The sequence below is a fragment of the Opisthocomus hoazin genome, chromosome Z (genome assembly GCF_030867145.1).
Source record: "Opisthocomus hoazin isolate bOpiHoa1 chromosome Z, bOpiHoa1.hap1, whole genome shotgun sequence".
Classification (NCBI taxonomy): Eukaryota; Metazoa; Chordata; class Aves; order Opisthocomiformes; family Opisthocomidae; genus Opisthocomus; species Opisthocomus hoazin.
The window spans coordinates 60,452,473-60,471,296 of NC_134454.1; the positions used below are offsets into that span (position 1 = coordinate 60,452,473).

Consider the following 18,824-nt stretch of genomic DNA (forward strand, 5'->3'; position numbering starts at 1 on the left):
CTTTTTACAGAAAAGAAGTTGGCTTGTTTTTGATGTCTATTAACACAGCACTCAGCAGGCTACATAGAAATGGGAGTACACGTGTCAGGAAGTTGCATGTGTGGGGAAGTTACACGTGTGGAGTAAGAGAGTCTGTGCTGTGGACAACTTTATGAACAGACAGAGAATGCTGAGGACATACCAAGGATGGATGAGAGCTGCTGGAGATCTTGTGGGTCAGATTCAGTGAAGAGGCCAGTCAGAGCAATGCTGTGGTGGGAGTGCATTATAGACCACCGATACACAGTGGATATGTGGAATAGGCCTTCTTAAAGCAGCTCAGGGAAGCCTCGGTTCACAAATCCTAGTTGTCACAGGGGACTTGGACCTCCTAGATGTCTGCTGAAAACACAACACAGTGTAATGCAAGCAGTCAAGAGGATTTCTGAAGGATGTCAGTGATAACTTCTCGATACAAGTACAGGACAGGCCAGCTAGAGTTGGTGCACAGCTGGCTTTGCTCTTCACAGGCAAGGAAGAATTGGTTTGGAACATGATAATCAATGGCAGCCTAGGCTGTAGTTATTACGAAATAGTGGGCTTCAAGTCCATGAAGGGAGTGAGGAATGAGAACAGCAGAGTATAGACCCTGGACTTCAGGTGAAGAGACTTCATGTTTTTCAGGGGACTAGTAGCTGGGATCCCCCTGGAGGAAGCTCTGAAAGATCAAGCAACACAAGAAAACTGCAAGGCCTGAAAGTACAGGAGCATCCAAGTGCAAGAAAGGTCCCTCCTGTTACTCAGAGACATAAGCAAACATCAGGAGATAAGTGTGGCTAGGATGGGAACTCCTGGTGGAGCTCCAGTGCAGAAGAGTGGGGGATGCAGGAAGCAGGGACAGGGTGCAGAAGGGAAATTTGGAAGCATTGTCTGGCATTAGGGTTGGTGTTAGGAATGTTAAAGCTCAGGAGCTGAGACTGCCAAGGGAGTGAAGGACAACAAGAAGAGTTTCTACCACTACACAAACAGTAAAAATCTGAACAAGGAAAACATGGGCTTGCTGCTGAATGGGGAGGATGTTTTAGTGACTGTGGACAGAGGCGAGGCCAAGAGAGTGTGTACTTTACCTCAGTTTTCACCATCAAGGTCTCCTATATCTCTGTGCTTAGAGACATGGTTCAAGGACAGTGAAAACAACCAGCAGTGGACGAGGATGAGGTCAGGAGCTTATTGTGAGATCTGAATCTGCCCAAGTCCATGGGACCAGATAGATGTCACCAGGAGTCCTAAGGGTATCATTGCAAGGCCACGGAGATGGGGTAAGATCCCTGACAACTGAAGAAACACAGATGTTGCACCCATCTTCAAAAAAGTCCAAAAGGACAATCCAGAGAACTACAGCCCTGTCTCTCTTGCTTTGATCCCTGGTTAAATTGGGGAGCAAGTCCTTGGGGAACATTTCTGTACATCTGAGGGAGAAGGTGGAGACTGGCAAAAGCCAGCCTGCATTTACCAAGGATAAATCATGTCTGACCAACATGATTGCCTTCTATAACAAAACCACAACATTTGCAGACAATGGGAGAGTAGTAGTTGTCATTTATGTCAACTTTACAAAGGCTTTTGACACAGTCTTCCACTTCCCGAGATCCTTTCCAACTTGAACTGTTTTATGATCCTGTGAAACAAGAGCTCGCATTGCACGGGAAAGGTTGAGTTTTACAGCATGCAGCCTGAGTGCACCAAGTATGTCTAGGTTCAGTTTGCTTTTGGGCTGTAACAGGGAAGTATCAGATGATGGTAGCCAGAGGACTGTTGTAGGCATCCCTCATCTGGATACCTGAAGTCAGTCTCCAGGGTGTTACAAAGCATCTGTGTGCAAGGATTATTCTTTCACAGTGTTTCACAGTACAAAATTTGTCTAGTGAACAGATGAAAGAAACAGACTGTGTTTGATCTACAATGACAACTTTGGGAGGTGCATTTCTAGTACATTTGATACGCTCTAATTATTTGGGCATTAGGAAAAAGCTTGCAACAATACATGTTGTCAACGAGGCACACTCAGGAGAAGATACTCTGTTATTATGTCCTTGACTTTGTGATCCAAAAAGAATGGAAAGATGTGAGAGGTCACAATGCTTGAGCCAATATTCACCTGGAGAAGGGAGACTTGATGCAACAGGATTCCCCAGCACCACTGGCCTTCACCCTTTCCTGATATGTGATGTTAGCATAGCTATCCTGTGATAAATATAAATTAATCTGTTATTACAGCATCAAAATCTGTAATAATACATAACTATTCATAGCTTTTCTTGGTATAAATCTTACCTTCGATGATAGGAGACAGTATCAGCAGAAACTGGTCTAGTTAAAGCTAGTGGACTGGGCATAGGCAAGTGCATCCTTTCACTAATTCCAGCAGCTTTTGTTATATATTACACGAAGTAAAACTACGTGAAGACTGGTCCAGGATGCCTTGTGTCTCCTCCCTACACAACCACAAAATTTCTCTTAAAACCGTATCTGCCTCTGTGGAGTCCTAGGTATATGTTCAGAGAGAGGTTTCGTTAGTTTATTGGAAGCTCCTGTGAGACTCAGAAGCAAGAGTCCTGCTGATTTTCCACAAGACGTCCAAGTTATTTGGAGGCTTTCAGAAACGCTTGCCTATGGGCATTGTTGTGTTTACTGTTGCGTGGTCACCTTCCTTCCCCAGCGTTAGGTCTGAAGTTTTAATCCTTGAAGTGAGAGAATGAGGTTGCCTGAAAAAATGCTCTTTTGTCCTATTCATGATATAACTTGTGCGAGGCATTAATTATACAATGGTGAGATGCACCTTCCAGCATCACCTAGATATATTGTGGAATATTTTGACTGTCTTGAATGTGTACTTAATCATGATTTGTGCGCAAAGATAGACCTTAGCTCAGGAGATGATAACTAAAAAGGTTATGAGTTTTTCTGTGGTATTCGTACTTCCTTATTTTGTAACCAGAACAGGTTTATTTTCTTTACCCTGCTATGAGGTCTTGGAATAACGTATTTGCCAGTTCACAGCTGAGAAACTGAGGCCCAATTATGTCAAGGTAAAGGGAAGGTCCTATGGAAAGAGAGGATGTATCAATGCCTGTCTGGCCTCTGTTCACAAGATGATAATGTGTCCCATAGTTTTGAGCACATATTAAAAATGTTCCAGTGATATATTAGAATTTTGACTGTAGTATCTTAAGTTGCTCTTGTGGTAGCAAGAAGAGAAGATGAGCAGAAGGAGTCAGGCAGGGAAGAGATGCGTAACAGTAGGGGGCGGGGGGGGCTGGTCATATGGAAGAAGACTGATTGGTTTTCTGCAGCGCCGAGATCTTTGAAAGCACACAGCTACATCCAAAGTGCTGTTGAAGGGACTTTATGGGCAGACTCAGTGAATCCAGAACCAGGGCTGAGTACTATTCCATTGTCCCACTCGCGCCTGTGCACTGGTGGTGTTTGCTTTGTGCTTTGCCTACCCAGACCTCCACATTGTGTCTTGATTCTGTGTCCCCTCAGTCCTTGCAATTGCCAGCTTATCTGATATTTCCAGACCCCTTTTGTACCCTCATGTAGGCTTTTTTCATACGTGCAGACAGTAAAGCCAAGACAGAGATTTACTCCTGACACTGCTGAAATGCAAAACTGTAGTAACAAAAAGGGTCAGTCCTGAAACAGGCTTTGAATAACTGTTGAGAAGCATCATACACTGTGCACAGAGCAGAGAAAATCAGCTTACCTATTAGCGGGACCGAGTCAGAAGTTGCAGGCATGATCTCAGCCACAAGCAGCATGAATACAGTCAGGGAAAGCAGGACCGTGATACCTGCAGGGAGTGAACATGGAAGGGAAAGATGAGGAACATGAACTCTGCAGCTGCTCCTCTGATGTCTTTGCTGTTAAATATAACTTTGCCCTGATCTACGGCTAAGCCAAACCTCTGACTTCATGTCTGTCTGTGCAGCTGAGAACACTTGCAGAGAGAGCATTTTTGAATGCAAATTTATCCGCTGTCTTTTTGCTTTTCTCAGTTACCCCAAAACCCTTGCTCCTCTTAATGTAATGGCAGTCTTTTCTGCCAAGTGAAATGAAGCTTGCAGAACCAGTAAACTACATTGCTTTTGCAAAACATAGCACAAAGCCCAGATGGTTATTAAGGGCTAGGAGAGACTTGCACTGACATAAGCCTAGTTTTTGGCAATTGCATATTACATAACACCCTCCAAAGAGCTGCAGCCTGTTTTAAAAGAAGCTCTTTGTCTGTTCTATCTGGAAAGACTGTTGCTAAACATAACTGCCCTGGTACTGAGAAATCGCAAGGTCAATGCATGAACATCATCTCCTATTTTTGTGTCAACATTGTACTTCAGCTCAAATAACTCTCTTCCTTGTCTCCATCCTATATTTCATAGGGCAATTGTATCCCCCATAGCCTATGTTTTATTTCTTATAAGGGAAGATGCTCAGATCCCTGATTGTTCTACTAACACAGAGGGCACTTCATATGTCTCTGTCCTGATCAGAATTGTGCACAATTATCTCGTAAGGTCTCGCCTGGGCCAGTCTTGTGTATTTCCATTTCTCCCCTGTCTTCTCTTGGAAGCACTCCTCCTGCCTTTATTGACACACGCAACACTAAATCTCATTTAGCCCTTCCTTGTCTGTCACTACTTTGCGTTCATGGAGGACTCATGGCTTGGCTGTTTGGGAGCTATGAACTTGGAAAATCAAAATCCAATGCCCAGCTCCTGCTGCTCACATCCCTTTACTATCTGTGTCTTAGTATGTCGTATCTGAAAAACGGAGTTAATCAGCTGTGAAACGCATCGAAACGAACTAAAGAACAAAACAACAGGTATGACTGAGTACTATCACCTCTGCCTGTGCCAATGACAAGTTCTGCCTCTTCCCAGAGCAAATCCAAAAGATTTTTGGAAGTGTTTAGCACAAGATGTGTGAATGCCATACAGAAAGCTGTTACCCTGGTTTCTGCAGCCAAACAAGTGCTTCAGCTGCTCCTCCAAGGAAATCTTCTCCAAGCACCATGAAGTATGTATTTTCCATTTTATAGGAAGTGCTTACAAAAGGCATGAACTCTTTAGCACTTACCTAAGGAAATCTTCTCCCCTGAATCAGCTGGCAAAAGGAAAACAAGCAATGCCAAGCCAGATATGAGAACACATGGAATGAGTAGGTTCAAGCCGTAGTAGAGGGTGCGTCGGCGCATAGTGATGGTGTACGTCACATCTGGGTATGGTTCTTTACAGCATTCATAGTACAACTCATTCCTCTTTCCTGGGACTCCTACAGAGAGGGAGATCAGAGCAGTGGGGAGAGGTGCAGGACTCCTGGGTATCCCCTCAGAATGGGGCAAGAACTGGTGGTTTATGAGCCAAAGTATGGCACCTCTGCCACACATTGTGCATTGAAGACTGCTTTTGAAGTGTCCTGTGGCAATTGATAAGGGAGAAAAGACACCCCCAAATCAGCTACCAGGCAAAAGTCATTTTGTGACACTTGTGGCCAATGATGCACACATGGATGAATAGAATAAAGGGAACAAAGGACAACATGCCTCAGTTCAGTGTTGTTTGAAAGCTGAAGTATGTCATCACAGGGTTAATGAGCCAAGCTAACTCTTAGTGGGTCAGTGTCTTCAGCAATGTCTGAGGCAGCAATGCAAGATATCTGCTGTTCCTACTCCACCTTCTGTGTTTTCTAGGGTGTATTTTCATGCCTTCTGAGTGATTAGAAACAGGCTTAGCCAAGAAAGCTCCTCTGGGCCAGAACAAAACAGTACTGAGCATCCCAACCTCAACGAGGAAAGATTTGCAAGCAGTGGCCAAAGATCAACTCAGTAAAACATGCATTCTGCTTTTCCTGCATCCAGGGAATGGTGACAAACAGATGCTGTCATGTTCACTAGCCCAGGCAGCAGATTCTCCATGTGACAAATGCCGCTGGTTCTTACTTTTCTGTTATTCTCTTACATACATTTGCTTTTTTTTGTCAGGAAAACCAAACAGCATATGGCTTAATTTTCAAACAGGATGTGAAGTTAAGCTTAAAGTCTGTCATACTGAAGGTGAAGAGACATAGCTGTCCAATATAGCTGTATTGCAGGGTTGGCCATGGTGACCCGGCTGCAGTAGCCTGTCCAAGACACTGTGTGGCAGGAACTGTCAGGAAATGTCACAGGAAATGTCAGGGGAGATGGAAGAACTCAGCACCTTATATCTTTCGTTCCATTGTTGCTGACCTCTTTTTTGTTTCTGTGCACGACAGAAGATTTGACAATGTGTATATTTTGAAAGGAGAGTGGCAAAGTCTATATAAAGGATATGGCCATGGCTTGCCTGAGATGTTACTTCATGCTTTTGCTGTATGAGCTATATAAGGCCCTGTTTTGTTCACCCCCAGTCAGGGCTGAAGGCAGATAAACCACAAGCCAGTCTCTTCATCAAATATGCAAAGTTGTTGGACAGAAATAACCACTATAAAGAATTGGTAAGTGAGGAGAGCTCTGAAATGGACAGACTTTAGGAGAACTTTCCTGTAGAGTCCCTCAGCTTCTCATGAAACTGAATACGAATTAGGTTTCTTATTGTATTATTCCTCCGATGCCCTGAATGGTAAAACTACTGCACGCAGTTGGTCAGTGACAGTTATTTCTTTGTCTGTATGTCCAGAAGATGAAACATCCTTTCTGCAAGCTCTCCTTAGAGTGGTCTAAGCTCTATCAATTTCCATAGCATTGCTTCTGAGTTACAGCTACATGAATGAGTTCAAAATAACTCGCTAGGAGCTCACTCTGAATAACTAATTCTGGGCATAGATTCCCCTTGTAAAAATACGCCTATCTTCCAAAGCACAGAAGGGAAGAGATACATACTGAACTGCAGTTATGTGCAGTTATTATGAACTGGTAGACACTTTGATGGTTATCTGGGTGAGAGAGGTTCATCTCTATAAAAGCTCATTCCAGTTTTGCTGAAATAGTATTTTTACACCAAACAGTTTTTGGCTGACTTGTTAGAGTAGATGTGACAGTACTGTTCTATGCACCTACATGAGACACATCCAAGTTTAGTACTGACAAACTGTTCAGATGCATCAGGACCAGCAGATTTCATTTATGTGCTCAGTTGCAGGCAATTGCTTCAGAATACAGTGTTTTCAGACACAGTTCAATGTATGTGGGTGAAAGGTTGTCTCTAATTTGTTTTTTTTTTCCTTTTTTTGCTGCCTCCTACATAGAAACTTTTAATAGCTATATTTCATGTCCCAGTGGGATTGATGATTTCCATATATTTGGGACTTGCCTTTGAAAATTAGAATACAGAAAAATTTTAGGCCAGCCAATTTACCCACTAAATCCCATTCTCCATTTGAAATGTAGCTGGAAACATCAGCCTCGAGCATCTGCAGGTCAATCAGCCAGCCACTGTGAGTCCAGGAGCCAAACTTCAAATCACACTTCTGCACATCAAAGGGGAACCAGCGGACATCAATGTAACATGTGCTCTTTAAAATGCCTGTGGATAGAAACCAGTCAGAATCAAGCATGTGCAGGGGCCAATTCCTCTCTACTCGTATCGATTATGAACAACTTTCTTCTCCAAAAGTCTGTGTTACGTAGTCTTGGGATAACCAAACTAGCAGTGGAGGTGAAAGACATTGCCATGAGTGGGGCATCAGTTAAGACCCCTCTCTTTCACTGCATCCTTGAGGTAGGTTGCCCAGGACACTCTGGCCACTCAGGGGCAGTCCAGCCTGTCTCCTAGTGCTGGGTGGCCACAGCAGATCACAGGCAGTGCTGCAGGGCCTGGCAGGAGTGTAGAGTACATAGATGTCCACACACTGTGGCTGGAAGTACTGTGACAAGCTCTTTGAATGGAGTTCCTTGTCAGGCCCTGCATTAGACCCACAGTCCCTTGAAAATACATTGCTATGCTAAACCTTGCTCAGTGTTGGCCTTTATCTTCTGTATGTTAACCTGGGCCTTGTATTTTACCCTGGGTGTGTCTAATCCACTACAATAATTTCATGTGACATTTTAAGCAGTTTAGCAGATTAATACATGTATATTGTAGCAAACTAGTGATTTCTGGGTTTTGTTATTCAGCTGAAAGAAGAAAAAAAACCCTAATGGATGCTCCAAACATTCTTCTTAGGGCCACATGGCCCTAAGTCATGGGAAATAAAACTCTAATGAAGGTTTGGAAACACCATCTTTTCGACTTTTCCATGTTTTCCAATGTCTTGACTAATCTAGCTCCTTCTGTGAGACCTTGTTGCCAGTCACTAGGGGGATTATCAACCTTTTCCTTCTAAAATTTTGCAAAGTAGCTTGGTAGCAGTTAAATTTCTGTAGCAAAGGATTTCCTGTGCTTTGCACAACAGATTTCTGTTATTACTTTTTCTCTCTTTACTCTTTTCTTGGGTTTTTAAGTAATCAGTTCTTCTCTGTGGAGTTTGTAGCTCACCAAGAGATGAGCAGGACCGGATCTCCCCATATAGACACCCTCTGCATCACCTCCCTGCCTGGAGGGATAGAGAAGGTTTTATTCTGGTACATGTCAATTTTATTCCTGCCTCATGTTTCTCCCTGGAGAGCAACCTTATCCAGGGATCCATCCCAATGAAACTGCAGGGATGCTTTAAGGCGTCACAGGGGTAGGGATCAACAGAAGATGAGCCATCAGCGCAGACTGACTTGTTCCCTGGTGAATCCTGTGGACATGTTTGGAGTCAGTCTGGCAGCAGCTATGACACAAAGTTTGGGCATTTCTTATCCACCACAGTGAATGACTGTGGGGATAAGCTGTCTGTTTGCTGGTAGGTCCTGGCTGTTGGGCCCTACAGGCCTTGAATTGGCAATGCAGATGGAAAGCTTGTTGAGAGTCAGGTCTGGTGGGCTGAGACCAGTCTCAGTTTGCCTCTTCACCTGGAGTTGTAGCCTGAGCCTGGCAGAGAGAACTTCACTGCAGAGGGAGTGCTGCTCTTGGGGTCTCCTGCTGTCACGTGCCTCTTCACTCCCTTGCTTTAGGTGACACTTCAGTTGGGCCTCTGCATGTTTTAATCAAACTGCTCAGGAAAGTGATTTATTGATTTGTGAAGTGGAAAAACACCACTAGTAATGGACCTAAATTATTTCAGTGGGTGTGTCCCATAATTACACAGTTTCCAAACTTTACACAGACTGCTTCTAAATAGCTCAGTTTCATTCATGAATGAAAACTGCTTGTACTAATTCAAAGCTACACATTGACTTAAAGCAAACAGATGCTCTCTGTGCCCTACCTGGAGGAATATATTGGCAGGATCCAGAGTAATTCACCAGCACATTTGTGTGAAATGTTGCATCAAATCTTTCATCCGCACTATAACACAGTGTAAACAAAACATAAGAAATAAAAAACAAGCTAATATTTGAGTTAAGATCTGTCAACATAATCTTCTGGCTGAACTTAATGCACAGAATATCTGAATTACAGTCCTACGCTGGGTGAAGGGTCCACCCTTAATCAATATCTCGGTTTCATATGGACACTGTTGGCCTGCACCCAAGCATGCTGGTTGCATGCTCTAGTGTCCTCAAAGACATGAGAGGCAGAGCTGTTGGAGTTCTCAGAGCAAAGGCAGTGGTGAAAGGAGCAAAAGTGTCACAGCAACTGTATTCAAAGACCACGCAGTTGGGACAATGAGGCTTTTCTGGGGCTGCTGTCAGAACTAGGCAATTCACAGTATAAATCAAGTATCTGATACTCACATAACTGTTACCCAGATATGATACCCAGATATCTGTTGCAGGAGTAGTGGTGGCCTGAGGCAATAATTCTGCAGTTTCTTAGGATGCAGAGGGGCCAAGGTGTTGCTTCAAGCAATGGAGGAAGGCATGAGGAGTTGTTTTAGATCTGGGGCTTGTAGGAGGAGATTCATTGAGACTCAGCAGAGACCAGGTGAAAGGGACCATGAAAAGATAATTTTTTCAGTATTCCAGAAATTCTGAGAAAAATAATGGAGTAATGAGCTGGGCACGGACAAGAATTCTTCAAGGGAGCAGGCCTGGGGGCTTGCTCCAGAGGGTATCTTGGGAAGTCATGAACTATGGAGGGTTCCCCTGATTGATGCTGTAGATCCTTGCCTGTCATGGTTATGTGCGGGTCTATGTTGCATGACTACACCATCTTACACACCCTGTCTCACTACCAGATGTGGAAAATTCAGATCCTCCATTCCTCCTGTGACCTGTTCTTTATTCATGTCTGAGTCCTCAGTCCTCAGTATTGCCCGAGCACAAAACAAATGGGATAAAATTGAAAAGGCTAAGTGCAGAAGGAGTGATAACTATCAAAACACATAAAAGGCAGCAAGAAATGTTTTTATAAATGCAAGGAAACAAGGAAAAGACAAAGAACCAGATAGATCCATTACTTGCTGTGGAAAGAAAGGGAACAACAGGGTGCAGAGAGTTGCAGTATCTTGCACTCTCTGCACTTCACTCTTCAAAGACTGTGGCTCACACGATTTATTCTCGCACAATGGCAGGAGTCTAGGGCAGAACAGGGCAGAAACAGGTTAAAGAAGTGTAGATAAGACAGATTCCAGTTGGCAGGGCTGATGAAATTTACTCTTGAGTACTGAAAGGACTGGCCAAAATGGCCTCTGAAGCATTAACAATTATCTGTGAGAGCTCATGGAGTGCAAAGAAGGGCTTGGTGAATTAAGGAAGATCAAAGAGAAATCTGATTTTTTTTTAAAAAGGTGAAATTATAGACACGTCAGCCCAAGTTCAAAGATAATGAGGTGAAAACAGCTGGCACAGATTTTTCAACGGCCAATTGCATCAAATCAGTCTAATTTTCTTACTGACTACCTGAGTAAGAGAACACAGAAATATATCTGAACTTTAGCATGCGCTTGCCACATCATGTTCTTATAAACAAACTACAGTAATATGGACCAGGCTATATGCCTCCTTTTTAAAGACTGAAAAGGAATAAGAAGACCATGAGGAGTAAAGCTGAAGTAAAGCACTCTTAAACAATCCAGGTCACTCCAAGCTCCCTTTGGATACCTTGTAGTAAGGGTTTGGAATGGAAAAAGGATCTTGGTGAACTGGGGAAACCAACAGAATGAAGTTCAGTCTGGATGATTAGAAAGTATTATGCTTAAAACTGTCCGAGAAAGACAGATCAGTGAAAATCTAGCAAGACAGCAAAGCTGAAGTATAACATCTGGAGTTTGCGATAGATCAAAAAATAAGTCCAAAACTAAGACGTTAGTCAGAACAGAAACAAAATCCCATCTTCCCGGAAAGCATTAAAGAATCATCTGTCCAGAGAGCTCCCCCTCCATTCAGCACTGCAGAATTGCTGGCTAGAGAGCTGGATTCAGCTCTGGAGGAGGAAAAACAGATCACAGAGTTTTCAGAGGGGAAGAGGAGTGATGGAGAGATTTATAAAATATTGAGTGATGAGGAAAGTCAGAAGAAAATCCATTTGTTCAGTTTGGGTAGGAACACTATGGCAGAGACATGATAATAATATTCCTGAATTGCCATGGTCGTTGTAAGGAGAATATGGATTGTTTTCACTGGGAAAAAGTAAAGAAGACATAAGCAGAACTACAGCAAGGAAGACTTAGACAAGCTGTTAGAAAAATCTATTAGCTGGCACTTCTTTGCTTTCATTGTTACTGTTTCAAGATTAACAGCCAATTCTCCAGATGGCAAAAGCCCCACAATATCAGTGAAGCAGGGCTGACATCCAGCATCTAATGCTCTAGTTCTAGGCTCCCACCGGCCTCTGCGCATCTTGCTTACCTGTTATACAGTAGAATGTCTGGTACCCAAACCTGGTCAGCTGGAAATCGCAAGTTCTGCACCCCTGGGTATTCAAACTGATCCCAAGACAGGTAAACGTCAACCCAGTACTGTTGGCAAATACATACATCAGATTATACGAGTTGGTAAAAGTCTTCTAAGTTGTCTGGAATATTATGGGCACATAATGGATTTTGCCAGTAGCAACAGCAGTAGTATAAGAATAGTTTAATGCTCATCTTTAATTATTAAGAAAGGTTGGCATATGTACCTAGGCATCCACAGTGTGGTGGTTGAATGCTGTGTGCTGTGTTTTAATTCAGTGTCTAACCTCTCTACCTTGCAGCTGGAAGCCAGGCATTGCAAACTTTTTCTGGTGGGCCGGCAGCAACACTGGCACTTCCATGAGGCATGCTGGTTCTGAGCTGAGGTGGTTTGAATGACTTGGGTGTCATCAGTGGTATGTGGACCACAGTCTGAGAGTCCTTCTTTGTTGGACATAATTTAATCAGTAATAAAGGTTGGGTGATTCTTTTAAAAACCACCATCCTATGAGAGGTAGGCAAGTGAACTTTACATCTGAAGGGGCTGTTTCTGATTACCTCTCCTCCACCCTAACACAAACAGTTAATGCCAGAAAGATACAGGCACAGCTTTTGTGGTGAACCTTGACATTTGCACCAAAGCTCTATGGGAAGGCTGGAAGGGAAACAGTTACTGATGCTATAACTGAAGAACACCTTTGCCAGGGACACCACACCCACAGGCTCTGTCCTAACAATCCTGTAGTCTTATAGGTTGTTCTGGGTTAGTGTTTGCAATAGAAAACAACTCATTTCTGCTGCAAATCCCAGCAGGTATCTGAGGAAGAAACAGCCTGTCCACTTACACCCATTAACATGAAATAGTGTCTGGCTGCTAAAATCAAAGCAAAATTAATTCAATCATTCAAGTCTCCCACAGACTTTTCCCTGCAGAGCAGCATTACTGAGTGCAAGCCATTAAGGAGATTATTTTACAGGCCATAAGAGAAGATCATATGTCTTGCTGTATGCAGCCAGCAGCAGACCTCACAGGAAACTCCCTTCCCCAAAGCCCTCAGTGAAGATCAGTTTTGCTTATCCTGCATGACTGGTGCAGATCACTCCTCACCTGGAGCAGGTTGCAGAAGAGGAAGGAGGAATGTTTATGAATGAGGTTTGCTAAAGCGCAAGGGAAGGCAATGTTCCCATTGACGTGCCCAGGCACTGCCAGCAGCAATGCAGCATGGGGCTCCTTGTGGTCCCTGGCCACCACACCACCCAGCCTGAGCAGTTTCCACATGGTGCAGTGAGGCTGCATTAGTTCTGTGTTTGGGGGCAAGCGCTGGGGATCTTTGTGCCCTGCCCTCCATGGGGGCACCCTGGGCTCCCTGTTTCAGACAGACGTGGGGATTTTGCCAGAAGCTGTGAGTACAGGGTGCTCGGGTCTTACTGGGTGTCTGGCTCCTTCACAAGTCCCCATTGCTGGGCTTGGAGATGGCCTTGAGCCCCTTGAAGGATCACTCCTTCAGCTACGGTGGGACTCTAACTTTGGGCTCTTTGTTACTAGACCTACATCCACTGACCTACCAATGCAGTTGGTTTCACCCTTCAAAGATCAACAGGTCTGCCCAAAGGATTAATGTAGTCTCCTGCATTTAATTTTCAGTGCTACAAGGAGTACAAGAGACATTTCAAAGTACTCAGGATGCTTACTTTACTTACTTCACATTATAGTCAAGTTAAAAGACAACAATCTTGCTTTTCAGCTAAGAAATCACATTCAGTAGTTTGCTGAATTAGAATGTGTTTTTTTTCTTTATTGACACAGGTTACTCACCATCTGCAGCCAAGCATTTGTGATCAACACCTGATTCTTCTCATCCTTTGAACAAAAGGAGGAACGAAAGGGAAGAGAAGAGAAAAAGGGATAAGACTCAAAGTACAGATTGATTACAGGTGGAAGAGTTTATGTTTCTTCCAGAGAACCCATACTCTTGTGGTAAATAAACACAAACTTTATGAGGTAGATTGTGAGCTCAGTGCAAAACCACTGAACTGCATTATATGGCCCAGGCAATAATGGCTTTTTTCTGTCTTCTAAACCTAGAGAACTTCTGCATTTATCATAACCGAACAACAACAGAAGTGAAAATACTAGATAATCACTCTTATTTTGCTGGGGACAATCAGACTAGCCAAAAGCAGAAGTTTTTCATTCTAGCTAGTTCATCAAAACAGGATGATGTCCAATACCTCACATCGTGTAGTAGTCGGAGAGATTTTATGTTGTATTTGCTGCCACTGCAAAACAATGGTGAAATGCTGCTGTTCCTTTGGAGTGTTGGCATTATGTAGCCTAGCTCAAGCTGAAAGGGAAAGAAGGGCTTGCCTTGGGTGTAAGATAACACATGGCAAAAGGACACAAATGCTGCCTGACAGGGAGCTCATGTGGCACCTGTGCAGATCGGGAGCCTGTAGATTCAGACTCCTGCATGCAGAGACCACGGGGAAGCAGCTCTGACTCACAACAGAAAGAAGCCCTCACCCAGCTGGTCTGCAAGGGCTTTGGGGAGCCACAGGGCGTCCAGCTTGCTGCAGTCACCCTGTAGGTTCAGGACCCTGTGGTGCTACTGCCGCAGTGGGGATGGAGCAGCAAGGGCTGCAGAGCTATTGGGCTGCAGACATCCAGGTCAACACCCCTGCCTGGCACAGCTCCAAATAGGGGCATGCCCTGCACTTCCCAGGAGCTGAGGCTGCGGTGCTCAGTGAGGCTGGCTCACTGTATGACCAGCTGTCTCCACACCACAGGGAAGCATTTCTTCCCCCTCAGAGCATCACCTGTGTTCAAACCCCACCTCTCCAGAGAGCACTCCAGCTTTGACTGAGGTGTGTCCTGAAGCTTGGTTTGATGCTGTAGCTGGGGCCAAGCCTGACCAATGCAGCCGCTCTCCAAGAAAACCACATTCTTGGCCAAGAGACATACCAGAAAGCAACAGCTTCCTGCTCTGATTCAGCTCGGCTCCCTTGGCGCAGGTTGGAAGGCACAGCTGTGGCCTGGACCAGGTGACTCACTTGTCCACAGCAAAGTGGAAATACCTGCAACCTCTTTTCTCTGGGATTGCTATTTTATGGTGCACTGGCTTGATTCCCCTTGCTATAGAAAAGTTGAAATAAACTATGATTTGGGCCCCTGAAACACTACTCTTCTTTAATTAGAGGCAAAATTTTTGTTTGTTTTCTTCCCATTCTTCCATAGCGAAGTGGAAACACAGAACTCATGCAGAACCCAGAGATTAGCTGCATTACAAGGAAGATCAGGAGATATCTGAAGGAGAGAGATATGTTTTAGCACCAGACAAAGCTGCTGTGAAACTGCAGCAAACCCCTGTGAGCTGCAGCCCATCACTGCCCGACTGCAGTGATCAAACCTCAGGGTACGACGCAGAAGTGTGGGAACGTGGAAGCACCAGCAGGATGCAAACGCTCATGACAAGTATTCTCTAAGAACAGCCACACAGGGAGCCACTGCCTACCTATGGATCCAGGCTCAGGCTCTCTCCAAATCAAGTTTCTTCCCAGACTCGGGATTACAACTACGTGGTGCCAGTGCCCAGCTCCCCTGGATGGCTGAGCTACCTTTTCATGTGTGTCTCTGTGTGTTCACACCCTAAGAAGCGCATATGGTTGTCTGCAGTGTTTGGGGTGGGAGATCCTGCACTTGCAGGCTGCTCTGGCAGGCATTTAAACCCTACAGAGTACTCTGGGCATGCAGGCCCTCTCTGGTCATGTCCTTAATGTAGAAGAGGAGTTACCATGTGCTTGTCATTGTCCTCCATGCCAGATGTCTAGCTCACTACCACCTTTCTTTCTCCACTTGAGTCCATGCCACCTCTACTCTTCATTGGCACTCAACATTCAAAAAGCCTGGTTTACCACAAGGCAAGCCACAGTCCTGAAGTAGCCTAGGCTTTTTGGTTCACTCTGATTACTAAATGATGGTATTTCTTTTGCAGTACCTATTGGCTAACCAGGTAGCAAATTCAGAAGTGACTTATCCACTTTGGAAAAACAGCTGCTCCCCTCAGGCTACATACATGCTCTCTTTCCTCCCGTCCTCCCCTCCAGAGGCACACTCACAGTACATATGCAAAGAAACTACCCCAGAAGGACCAGCAAAGATGTGAGCTGCTCAAAACCAAACTGAATCATCTCACACTGAGCTGCACCACTAGGTGTGTGCTTTCTCCTGTGATACCTCTGGGTTTAATTCTCGTGTGCCCCACGGAAGAACTGTAGACTCGCAGGCTAATGCATGAAGCATAACTGCCTGGAGAAGCCTCCTAAATACTGATTCCCAAGCACACAGAATACTGGACCACTGTTACTGCTGAACCCTTGCGCGAACATGATCTCCTCTCTTCACTCACTTGGGTGGCTGGAGCTGCAGAAACACCCCAAACTAGAAAGGAAGACAGAATCACAGAATCACAGAATGTTTGGAGTTGGAAGGGACCTCTCTGGATCATCTGGTCCAACCCCCCTGCCGAAGCAGGGTCACCTACAGCAGGCTGCACAGGACCTTGTCCAGGCGGGTCTTGAATATCTCCAGAGAAGCAGACTCCACAACCTCCCTGGGCAGCCTGTTCCAGTGCTCCGTCACCCTCAGAGTGAAGAAGTTCTTCCTCATGTTCAGACAGAACTTCCTGTGATTCAGTTTGTGCCTGTTGCTCTTTGTCCTGTCGCTGGGCATCACTGAAAAGAGCTTGGCCCCATCCTCCTGACACCCACCCTTGAGATATTTATAAGCATTTATAAAGTCCCCCTCACAGCCTTGTCTTCTTCAGGCTGAACAAGCCCAGTTCCCTCAGCCTTTCCTCATAGGACAGATGCTCCAATCCCCTCACCATCCTCGTAGCCCTCCACTGGACTCTCTCCAGTGGCTCCTCATATTTCTTGAACTGGGGAGCCCAGAACTGGACACAGTACTCCAGATGAGGCCTCACCAGGGCAGTGTAGAGGGGAAGGAGAACCTCCCTCGTCCTGCTGGCCACCCTCTTCTTGATGCACCCCAGGATCCCATTGGCTTTCTTGGCAGCCAGGGCACGCTGCTGGCTCATGGTCAACCTGTCGTCCACCAGGACACACAGGTCCCTCTCTGCAGAGCTGCTCTCCAGCAGGTCAGCCCCAAGCCTGTACTGGTGCATGGGGTTGTTCCTCCCCAGATGCAGGACCCTGCACTCGCCCTTGTTGAACCTCATCAGGTTCCTCTCTGCCCAACTTTCCAGCCTGTCCAGGTCTCACTGAATGGCAGCACAGCCTGCTAGTCATTGATCTGGAGGATTCCTGGTTGCTTTGGCACTGTGGGCTGAGTTATTCTTTGCAACCAGGCTCTTGTCCCCAGGAAAGCAAACTTGAGGCATGAAACAGGCCTTTGCCGGTGTCCTCCATGCAAAACTCTGTATCACACTACCTCCCCTTCTGCTCCTCTTGAGTCTTCTTAAGACCTGGCTAAACTGCCTCTGCTGCTGGGAGATGCCACACAAAAATCTTTCATGTCTCTGCTGCTCTCCAAATTGTGGCAGCAAATATGTGCCTCTTTTTGCGCAAATGGCAGCCTGCCTCCAGCTGCCACTCCCTTTGTCCCTTTGGTTGCAATTGCTAAAGCAATTGTAAGAAAGTTCACAGTAAAATAAGAAAAGAAAGATCGCACACAGGACTAAGCTTGTTGAGATGTTTTTTACATGCTGAAGGATTCAAAGTGATAAACACCAACTTGGAAAGGTATAAAAACCTAAAGTGAAAAAAACCCAGAGGTCGTGATTGATGGGGTCATCAGAGCTATCTGTGTCCACTGACCTGGGATATGAAAGCAACCCAGCAACACAGAGGCTGCGTCCCAGGGATCCTCAGAGACCAGCCCTTCCCCATCTGACTGATTCCTTCCTGGCCACCAGTGACTAGTCATGTGTCTTCTAGGGATGGTGAGCATGATATTTTTCTGAGGTGCTCATTAAATCTTAGCAATATTTTGTGTTGCTAGCCAATCAATATTTGCTTTACACTCGCAAGCTACATGTGTCCTCCTTGCAAAGTCTTTCCGTGTACTGCTAAAAAGGCCTGAACAACATGACGGAAAAGATGGGCTGCAACAGTTAGCCAGTGCTTTTCCTATGCAAAGTGAAGGATTGTACACACGTACATTGCACCCTACAGGGAAGGGAAAGAGTGGACCTTCCTTTTTTTGTTGGCTACCTGAGAGCCACAGCGAGATGCATAAAGTGCAGTGTAGGTCTGGGACGCCTATGGGTTTCCTGCATGTGGAGATGCCTCCTGTAAGGAGCCTTTCATGTGTGACTCTGGATTTACAAGGAAAGTCCCTTTTACCTGACGTAGTCAGTTTATAGTTGACAGACGGCAAAGGAAGAAATCAGGGGCTGACTTCTATATTTCACAAAATAATCTGTTGCCCTTACCTGCTCCCCTGCCATGCCTCTGCCATCTCCTTGTTCAAAATCAGATGCTAATGAACTTGGTAATCAGCTTTGACTGCAAGCAATTCATCAGCTGTGTATTTCAGGTAGCGTTAGATTTATTATCTTGGGTACAGTTTGCCTCCTTTTCACAGGGCTACCGTGCTCATCATCTCTGTCCTGTTTCTCAGATTTGTTTTGCAGTCAAAGGAAAACTTGTCTATTAGAGTTCTCACATGTTTACCTACAGTCAAACCCTGCCCTGCATGGTCTTCCTTATTTTGTCTTTTGATAACAGCAGTCAGGAAGAGCACAAAATCTACCCAAAGCTTTGGTCTTCTTACATCTCTCTCAGTTCGTGAGGAAAAAAATGTCACTTCATGATGTTTTCACAGCCATTCAAAATCTGTCCTCATCTTTGCCTTCAGGCTGCTCAGCTTTCAAAGTGTGTTTGGCTTTATGGACAGCAAAACCCAGAAAATATTATTTCCATATTAC

At 45.0% G+C, this 18,824-nt stretch overlaps 1 protein-coding gene across 1 annotated transcript in view; it reads right to left on the minus strand.

The window, feature by feature from the left end:
- The window catches only part of LOC104339335 (neuronal acetylcholine receptor subunit alpha-7), a 62,971-nt gene that overhangs the window by 15,225 nt on the left and 28,922 nt on the right, over nucleotides 1-18,824 (minus strand). The window contains exons 3-8 of the mRNA XM_075410912.1: nucleotides 13,694-13,738; nucleotides 11,834-11,943; nucleotides 9,310-9,389; nucleotides 7,374-7,541; nucleotides 5,116-5,310; nucleotides 3,746-3,832 (exon numbers count right to left, since the gene is read on the minus strand). Coding sequence (XP_075267027.1) covers nucleotides 3,746-3,832; nucleotides 5,116-5,310; nucleotides 7,374-7,541; nucleotides 9,310-9,389; nucleotides 11,834-11,943; nucleotides 13,694-13,738 — 685 coding nt within the window. The remainder of the gene's footprint in view (nucleotides 1-3,745; nucleotides 3,833-5,115; nucleotides 5,311-7,373; nucleotides 7,542-9,309; nucleotides 9,390-11,833; nucleotides 11,944-13,693; nucleotides 13,739-18,824) is intronic.